General features: G+C 46.4%; 1 protein-coding gene across 1 annotated transcript in view; it reads left to right on the top strand.

Moving 5' to 3' along the window:
- Positions 1 to 5,197: 5,197 nt before the first annotated feature.
- Positions 5,198 to 10,258, top strand: part of Alcam (activated leukocyte cell adhesion molecule) — a 191,053-nt gene continuing 185,992 nt past the window's right edge. Inside the window, exon 1 of the mRNA XM_051150040.1 lies at positions 5,198 to 5,943. Coding sequence (XP_051005997.1) covers positions 5,871 to 5,943 — 73 coding nt within the window. The 5' untranslated portion in view covers positions 5,198 to 5,870. The remainder of the gene's footprint in view (positions 5,944 to 10,258) is intronic.

Raw genomic sequence — 10,258 nt, 5'->3', positions numbered from 1 at the left:
CTGTGTGTATAGAAGGAACTATCTTAAAGGTGGGACCAACGTCTCAGCACCAAATTCATGCATGAGTCAAATTGATTCAGACTTCACCCATTAGTTCATACACACTTGGTCCCATCACAAATGCCTTGCCCTCACAGCCTGAAATACAGTTGAGATAATACTTTTGGTGCTACCATGTTCTGGCTTTGATATGCCGTCTAGGGTCAGGTCTTCTCTATGTGAGATCACGTTAGCCCTTGAAGAGCTTCATTTGTGAGGAGGAAGTATTTAGGGTTTTAGATTCCAGGTTAGGAAGGATAAACTTGTACTCACTGAGCTCTCTAGTGTTGAGGACTTACTGGCATCCTCTGTCTGCATTCTTGTCATTCATCCATAAATATTTATGGGGAGTATATTCTATATTTGTAAAATACAACTTGTCTTAACTAAGGTTTCCTTTGCTGTGATGAAATACCATGATGCACAGCAACTTGGGGTTGGTGTAGAAGCATTTATTTCACAGACACTTCCATATCACAGCTCTGCATCCAAGGTAGTCAGGGCAGGAACTCAAAACGGGCAGGAACCTAAAGGCAGATGCTGATGCAGAGGCCATGGAGGAGTGCTGCCTACTGGTTTACTCCTCAGTGTGTGCTCAGTCTGATTCCTTATAGCATGCAGGGCCCATCCTGCAGGGGTGGCCTCACCTACAAGGGGCCGGGCCCTCCTATGTCAATCACTTATTCAGAAAGTGGCCTATAAGCTTGCATACAGCCTGACTTTTTGGAAGCATTTTCTCATTTGGGGTTTCTTCTCTCTGATGATTCTAGCTTGTGGTCAAGTTAAGGTAAAAATTAGCCATCACACACCTAGTCATATGGATTTGCAAACAGGGCTTTTGAGGATGTTTATCATATTCGTTGCTCCCTCTTGGGCTGCATATACTTTGGGGAGAAAACAATCTTTAAAAATTAAAAATATTTTTTAAAAAGACAAACATTCAAAGTACTCTGATATGCCAGAGTAAGGGACACATTTCTCCAGCTTCCAGACTGTCTTTGATGAACTTTCTTCTACACCAAGAAGCTTTATTTGATAAGCTGGTGGGGGGTGGGGGGGATAGTCTGCTCTACTCTATATGCATAAATACTTACCAGAGAATGTTGCCACACAATGATGAGGTTGGTGGTTTTACAAACAAAAGATCATGGCCTGAGCCTGGGAAGTCGGTGCTGAGTTCTGAGCTAGGTAGGCCCTCAACAGGCATGCAAGTCTTTTGAATCAGATCACTTCTTTGAATACACTACCCTGACAGGTGATACGTTTTTTAATTCTTTAGATTGCAATCATGTTTAGCACCGCATAGCATGTTTTAATCTGGGATGAGCGCTCTTTATTTTTTGCCTCTTGCAGTAAGAAATACCAGTCAGGATGCTCTGAGCCAAGACTAACCGGACAGATAGCGTTGCACTGTCATATATTCTTGATCTGCACAGAAGTATCCTTGGTGTTGTTGCTGCTAACAGCTTCCCTTGTCTTAAAGAACCAAGAAAGGGGGTAGAGGTCTCAGCCTTCATTTCCTAGATTAGCATGGTTCTAAATTCAGTTGCAGCTTGAGGCAACCTAGGTTGATCTGAGAAGAAGAGTGCTAAAGAGGCACTGTCTGGGTTAGGTTGCCCTGTGGGCATGACTATGGGGGAACTCTCTCTATTGTTAATTGATGTGGGAAAACCCAGGCTACTGTGGACAGCACTGTTTCTTAGGTAGTGTTTTTGAATTATATAAGAATTGAGAAATTGAGTTGAGTAGTAAACATGACTGCATTTATTTGTCTTGACTATAGATGTGATGTAATTGGCTGCTTCAAAAAACTGTTTTGATTTATGGGCAACCAAGGAATATAGTCTGGATTTTTCCCCCTGTTGTGTCTGGTATTTTACCACTGCAACATTATACAACTAGGACAACCCCCCCCCTACTATGCCTCCCTACTGCATCCCTCTACTGCATCCCTCTACTGCATCCCTCTACTGCATCCCTCTACTGCATCCCTCTACTGCATCCCTCTACTGCATCCCTCTACTGCATCCCTCTACTGCATCCCCCTACTGCATCCCTCTACTGCATCCCTCTACTGCATCCCCCTACTGCATCCCTCTACTGCATCCCTCTACTGCATCCCTCTACTGCATCCCTCTACTGCATCCCTCTACTGCATCCCTCTACTGCATCCCTCTACTGCATCCCCCTACTGCATCCCTCTACTGCATCCCTCTACTGCATCCCTCTACTGCATTACACCATGGAGTTCACATTCCCCAGTTAACTTCTGACTCTTGGCTCTTATTCATGAATGAACCTCATCTTCTTTAGACAAGGTCTCTCTTCCTCTACTTCCCCAGGTCCCTAGCCCAGTCAGACAGTGTTTGCTTCAGTATTAATTTCTTTAAGAGAATGTGTTTGACTGTAGCTGACTTTATGAATGATGTAGGAATTTATGATTAAATGGAGACCCCCATTTCTCAAAGGCATAAAGTCACTGTAACACAAATCCATTGGGCAATGTGGGTGGCAATTCAACACTAGAAGCAGAGGCTCAGGTCCCGAAGTCTATAGCTTTGTTGGTTCTGTGAATCATTGTGTAGCCTTGAGAAAGCTACCTCTTTTTCTGGCCTTCAGTTTCTAATAAGTAAAATACTAATGGGATTTTTTTTTTGAGGATGAGTAATACTTACTAATTCATATAAATTGCTTAGAATTGTCTAACATGAATGTTCAGTAAAAGTTGCTAATTAATTGAAACGATGTTAAGAGCCTTCTATCATTTCCAAATTCTAGCTAATACAACCTGACCTTGTCTCTTGCTCTGTTCTTATTCTTCTACCACATTCTTCTGCTAAATTTCTATCCTGATTTTTATTATATTTAATACAGAGCAATGCCCTTACTACTTTTTGTGGCCCTAGCTATATATGAACCATGGCCTTTGGAGTTATTATTCCAAGCACTTTACCAAGACGTTTTCCTAAAGTAGAACATATTCCTCTCTCATGGAAATTCTGAAGGTACCTGACTATATATTCAAATATGCCGTATATATATGCATAAATCCGGTGTGCATAATACATGCATGCATATATAGTCAGCTGCTTCCAGAATTGTCTGCATGCTTAATACCTGTAATTGATATATTTTGACGTAACTTGAAAAGTGGCTTGCTAAAGTGTCATCACAATTTAATTGTGAGAGGTTGACTTTTGATCAAGGTCACTCACTAAGTGCAAATCAGGGATCTCACTTGCCTCTGTTTATTTCCCAAAGCCCAGCACTTTCTATTGTGGCTGGTCAGTGACCTCTGAGATTTCATTTCTTCACAATAATCAATCCAATGAATCTAGAACAACTAGTATCCCCTTTTCCAAGTGAGGAGAGTGAGGCTTAGGGTGGTTGAATTGACTATGCTCATCAGACAACGTCAGAATCCGACATTCTGCCTTTGCTGTTTTTTACAACTATATGCTATGTTAGGTTTCACCTCAAAATAGTCAGATAGTCTGAAGATCGAGGAGAAACACAGAATGATTTGTTCTGAAACATCCAACTTAAGGCTGGCTGCAGTAAGAAGAAAAAAAAATCCCTAAAGGAATTTAGTAGGATTCCCAGGAGCATGCGAGCAGTTTAGCTCCGCATGGAATTCAGAGTTAACAGGCATTTGCCTCCTAGCATTTAGCCTTCCTCTTGATTCATAAGATGCAAATGAAATGTAAATGTTAAAACCATGTGGGAGAAACTATTTTCAGAGGAAAAATATAAGAGATCTATCCTGGAATACTGTAAACGCGAGGAGAACAAGACAGAGAGGCGCTGAGGGGAAAAAAAAAATCACAGCTGAAGCTGGAGCTTAGTAATTTCAAGCACGAAAGAAGAGGAATTCAAAGATCCGTGTCTGTGTTTGTGTGAGCGCTTGCGCATTCGCGAGTGTGTGTGTGTGTGTGTGTGTGTGTGTGTGTGTGTGTGTGTGTGTGTGTATGAAGCTTCTGCCTGCACATTCGGACAACCCCATTTCCACTCGCAGGTAGCTGGTTGCTCCCAATCTTTTGAAAGACAGAGCTCTGCGTGGCTAGTTAGCATTCCTTGCTGGAGACTAGCTTCGCACAGTGGGTGACCCTGTGATGCACCAAAGACTATTTAATGCCCTTGTGAAGTGGTTCAGGGACCAGGATTTTATTATGCTGCGGGCATAAGAGTTGTGATCCTGCATTCCTGAGTTGGAGCCACTTAGGGCCCCAACAGTTCCTCCCCGGTGTTTTAGAGGAAAATGTTCCTTCATGCTTTCTGCCTGAACTGAAAGTGATACAGCTTCCCGATGCTACGCCTGAGAGGTGGTTCAAGCTTTGGAAATTGCTCGAGAAACCTGTCCATCTGTTGGGTGCCTGGCATTCTGGAAAGAACTAGGAGGAGTTGGCTTTTAATCTGAGTAACTCTGGACTTTGTTTTGTAATTTAAATCGTCGTCTAATTAAAAGTAAACGTGCGCCCCCCCTCCCCCCCTTTAAAGGGACATTAGGAGAATCCCTGAGGCGAAGTATGGTATGGTCTAGAGTCCTAATTCTTTCCGGGAAGGAGTGGGGGGCGGAGCGGGGCGGCGCAAACATCTCTTCTGCTTTTTGGTGCTGGATATTTGACTACATGATTTGCTTTAAGAAGGTGTGTGCTAGGCAGGGATAGGGTACCAGAAGAAGAGCTAATTCGAGAAGTAAGGAAGGAGTTTATAACTGGGGAGACTTACCCTCAACCACCCACTGACTGTTTACCTGAGTTTCCAGATGGAGAATTTCCATCTTGTTTACTTCAGTCCTGGTCCAAGAGGACTCAAGGAGAGCGCCTCATCTCCACTGAGCTGCCCCAACAACTCTACAGAAAGTGAAGGCGGTACCATCACAAAATCCCCAAGAAATGGCCTTTCGGGTACCGGAAGACAGCTACCTGGCAAGGGTGGGCAGACCGTGGATGGTCGCAGATTACGTGTTTTGGGGTCACTGAGAACTCCTTGGCAAGTGCTGGTCTACCAGGAATCCAGCCTGCCGGGTCCCGCTCTCGAGCGGTCTTCCTATTGGCGGCGTGTCCCCGGGAGGCGGAGTCAGGGAAGCCCCGCCCACAAGAGCGCGGGGGGCTGGAGCATCAGGCTGTCTTCCCACTAGGGGCTGCCAGCTCTTCAGTCTCCGACTCGGTCCTGCAGCGCCTCTAGGCTGCGGATCCGCGCTCCAACCACCTGCTCCACGCTGCCGCCAAGGAAACTGGGCGGGAGGGAGGAGCGAGAGGAGGAGACTGGCAGTTTACACACGCCTTCCCGTCCTCCACTCAGAGCTGCCCGAGCCCACGGCGGTTGCCACTGCTCCAGCTGCCGCCACTACAGCCGCTTCCTCTGCTGCCACCTGAGGAGACCTACCGTTCGGACCCGCGGCCCTGCCCCGCCGACCCCTTCCCAGGTCCCCGTGACCCGTGCATGGTGCCACTCTCATTGCTCCTACTACCCTCTCCTTTGCAAGAAGAGAAAGTAATAGAAGATAGCAACCAAAAAAGAACCGCGTCTACCTTGACTGACTACTGAAGCATCTCTTGGAAGAAGAGGTCGCCCGTCCTGGGAATAGCAGCGAAGGACGCTGAGGGAGGGTGTCGAGGGGGAGGTAGGAGTTGCGGGTTCTGCGTGGCGGAAAGTTGCGTGTGGCGCAGACCCGACGGCGCAGCGCCACAGCCCCCGGGGACCGTGTGACTGGGAAAAAGCCACTGCTTCCTGAGTCGGGACCCACGAGTGAGCGGGCCCCGTGGGCCCGGGGACGACGCCCCCTCCTGCGGCGTGGACTTTGTCGGTGGCCCTCGAGGAGGAGGAATATGGCACCTAAGGCGTCCCCTTCTTGCCGTCTGGTTTTCTGCCTCTTGATCTCCGCCGCGGTCCTCAGACCAGGTAAGCTATGGCCTCTGAGCACCCGGACTGTCGCTGTTGTTGCGGACCGGGGGCGGTTCCCTGGGTGGCCTGGGGCTGTCTGCCCTAGCGCGCAATGGGGGAAAGGCAGGGAGCCATAAAGGCGCGCGGGGACACAGATCTGTCGCTGGAAACAGTCACCTGCGCCACACGTTGTAGGCTTGACTGGTCTGCCCAAGTTTGGGCAGCAGAGATTGAGCACTGAGCAAATCTCCAGGAACTTTGGGTAAGGCTTCAGGAACCCCTAGGCAAGATCTTCTGGACTCTCTCCCCAGCACAGTCCCTCCAGTCTCTGGGTGTCAAAGTCCACGTCACTGCATCTAGAGCAATTTCCTCTCGCTGGGCTTTGAGCTGGAATAACTGCCTGTACTTTGTCGAGATAAATCCCCTAGTAACTTCCTCTTGGTCATAATGTGAAGACCTGGGGGAGGGGGGCACCAAGGGAAAAGGAGGGCTTTGACCATCTTTGAAAAAAATTAACGCTGAAATAGCAGCTGCATTGTCTAGTGGGTGGCTAGGGTTGATGGCAGCCGAGTCACGCAGCGTGGACTGGGTTAGCAGCCAGGTTTGTGAGCCGTGAGCGAGGTATTTCTTGGCTTCCACACCCAGTGGTAGCGCCTCAGTTCTCACTTCTACACTGAGTCCTCAAAGTAAAACGACAAAATTCCCACCAAGCAGAATATCTTGCGGGGAATCCCTTATCTCACCCGAGGGGACATCCCTGGCCCTGGCGTCCACCAACTGGCCTGCTGCTGGCTGACATGCTCTCATGTAGTCCTGCCCTGCCCGAAATGCGCTCTCAGCCTCTCATCCAAGTGGCAGGTACTTTTCCCTGTGGAGCCCAAGAATCTAACCCTTTGAAGTTTTGATTTCCCACCGTTTCGTGGGTAGTTGGGGGTTAAACTACTCCCTGTTATTTTGGCTTCTGCCTGTTTTTCCTTTCTCTACTCATCCTTTTCTTTAGTTTTAAATCAAGGATGGGGGGAAAAGCGACTCACTCTCTCTTCGCATCTTTAATTTCTGTACACCCCTTCAGCTGTTGCCACAAAGGAGGGTTCAAAGGCTCCGAATCCTTCCCAGGAGGGAGAGTGAAGTAAGGGAGCACTGTAGCTTGAGATCCTAGGGGTTTGGGAGCCTCTGCTATGTGCGGAGGTGGGGGCGGGGTGGGGGCGGGAGTGAGTGTGTGGGGGGAATCAGAGTGGGGGAAGGTTGCCTTCTCCATATCTCTTTATCAAAGTTACAGTTCTGGGTGAGGTAATGAACTCACTGTTTCTGAGGCTGGGAAAAAACATCAGTGACCAATCTCAGGCTCTGGGGCGGGGACCCTAAAGCCTGAGTGGAACCGGATTTAAGGCAGGTAGGTAGGGCAGAGTGAAAACACTCAGGAGGTGAGCACTGGGCACAGTCTTGCTCTGTGTAGCCTCACTTTTTCTGGATTCCCAGTGTAGGATGGGGGAAGGGCACCTTGGAACACAGGGAAACAGTCGAGGAGGGAGCTTGAGGGCCAGTTTGTGAAATGTAAAAATACACAAGGCCATCTCCGCTGTTGGCCTTAACCCCCTCACACCTGTCCTGTGTGCTTCCACCCCCTGACTGCAGTACACAGCAGTTAACCTTTTCATGCGGTTGCGCTGGAATTTATTTTCAGTTGGCCCCGTCGAAAAACAGGTTTTTCTTCACTCCGAACTGCCAAGAGGGGAGAGGTTCCGTTTTCAGCCCTGGTGGAGATTTTTCTGCACCACAGGCTCTAGTCCAAGCTACCAGCTGCGCGCTTTCCCTCAGGAGCGCGCCTTCTACAGGGCGCTAGCCACAAACCCTTAAATTCGCTTTCCCCCTGAATGATAGCGCTGACGTTGCGCAAACTTCTCCATGGAATGTCAGTGTGCTTTCAGGGGAAAGATTAGAGTTCTAAAGGCACAGTGACTCCTGTAAGCCAGTCTAGGACTGGAAGTGCACCTCCCGCAGCGTCCGCTGAAGAACAGAGCCTTGGGGTTGAAAGAGTGCCCAGCATCATCGATGGGGCTCATTTCCCAGGCTGCCCCCCACTACGTTTCTGGAGCAGTTTTAACAGTCTGGGTCAGGTGCCAGAGGACTGAAGCTGCTCCTGCCGGTCTTTTGAGTTGTCGCCCGCCCCGACAGTAGCCACCCATAGTTTTAGCCCTCTTGTATAACCTGTTTTGAAGGGAGAGGGAGTCAAGACTTCAACCAACAAAATCTAGACATAATAAAGGCAATGAAGTGTGTGCTCAGCATCCTGGGTGGCAAAAATCTCATTATTCTAGTAGAAAGAGCGTCAGCCTGTGGTGACATTTTGTAGTGCTTTAAAGAAACCTTTCCTTTCCTTGGTTATTTGCAAGGAGGTGTGGCATTGCAGTTAACTGTTTCTTCGCATGAGCCCTCTGAGCCAGTCCTCCCTAAGATTTTTCTTTTATTTTTTAATTTTTTCATTTCTCATAAGGTTCACTCTAAGACATAAGGACACATAACACTGGTCTCAGTGGGGTACTGGGGTACCATATTTATTGATTTACCTCTATAGAGCTAAGGGAAAAGCAGTCACTCAAATCCCATCCTCTAAGATTGCTCACATGGGATTATTAAAAATTATAAAATTTACAACTGCAAACTGCTTCCTAGCCACAATAGGTTGTTGTGTGCTTTATTTATGTAATCCAATAGCAATGTTTACAATGTAATGGGGTACGATTGCAGCAAATTACTTTTCTAGGCTGGGTCTAAATTCAGGAACTCAAACAAGATCTTTTTGGGCTTCAAAGAAGAGGGAGGGGGGACATGAATCTATTCTTTTTCTTGACATTTCCTCTAGCTCAGACAATGTTCCTAGTATTAAGGTGAAAATATCTGGCCTGGCAGGTTCATTTTTCCAGTAATATAGTTCTTATACTCACATTCTGGGCAGAATTCATATGAATTGTGTTGCTAGAAGGATCTGAGTGTGAATGCCAGTTGCTAACTTTCTCTTTCTACTTTTCTAAATTCATGAGAATGTGTTGCGCTTATTCTCCCAGAGCCAATTAGAGCAATTAAAACAAAATGTGACAATGCAAGGGGTGGAGATAAGGAGGGAATTAGTCACCCATTCACCCAGGAGCAGGAAAGGTTTTAGATCTTAGAAAACCCCAGTGATGTAGCCATCGGCCTTAGTCTTGACTGCATGTGTAGTTCTAGAATTAGGTATAAACACTGGCTGGTGCTCAAAATGCCTACATGACAAAACTTGTTCTACTCACTCCAGTGATGTTCATAGGATACAGGGAATTAGAGCATACCAAAGCCTCTCATGGCGCTTTAGAAGCTGTAGAAGCCCAAGCTTCTTCGCCTTAGGGAGGAGGCAGACAACAAGAGGCTGCTCAGTAGTCTTAGTGTTGATAGTAAAGTCCGGAGTTCGGTTTCTCACCTGGGCCGTCTAAGAATGCTGTGACCTTGAGAACGATTGTGCTGCTGCCCCTGTCTGTTTCCCATTTGCAACATGTTCCTGTTATGTAATTCGAGGATCTGACTGTAGTCAGATTAGCTGTTCCCTGGAACTGCATTTTGAACATTTTTAGTTGTAAGATGTTCTACACTCATACTTTAATATATCATTAAGAAAACATTTTTAATCTATTCCACTTAATTATCACTTTATTGTTTTATTAAAAAGGGCCAAAATGTATCTTTCCTTTCCTTTTTCTTAGTCCTTTTCCTTAATAGCATCGATTCTCAAACCATTAAACCCAGATCTTACTGAAACTGAGAGCCATCTGAGTTGATAGCATTTTTGGGGGGTGGGGTGGGGTGGGTAATACCTGTATTTTTCAGGTAGTATTTTGCATACTTTGGGATCATTGTGCCATAAAGTTCAGGCACACCTGTTTCTGTTCTGACCATCTGTTTGGCGTCAAACATCATCAAAGAGTTCTAGTTCAAGTAGGCTCATGCCAATTTTATCCAGAAGTATGGAAGAGAGCTACATAGGCATCCCTTGACTATTTGTGCCTTGAGGCATTTGTGCCTTAAGTTTTCATAGAGCTCCGTGCCACTGCTGGCACAAGACTTTTGTAATGTACCAAGAATTACATCATTCATTGAAATAGCAGAAACTACCAAGAACATTTTCTTGAGAATGCAGATAAATTAATGTTTGTTTATTACTATCATATTTCATATCCTTTTATACTAAAAAGACTGAAAATGTGTCAATTTCTACTATTATTTACTTTATTATTTGAGCAGAATTTTCACTGCCATATGGAGAACAAGGTGAAACATATATATTGTTTGAGAATCTTACATG

This window comes from Acomys russatus, chromosome 8, assembly GCF_903995435.1.
Source record: "Acomys russatus chromosome 8, mAcoRus1.1, whole genome shotgun sequence".
NCBI lineage: Eukaryota > Metazoa > Chordata > Mammalia > Rodentia > Muridae > Acomys > Acomys russatus.
Note: the sequence above shows the minus strand (reverse complement) of the source record. Positions and strands in the feature narration are given on the sequence as shown.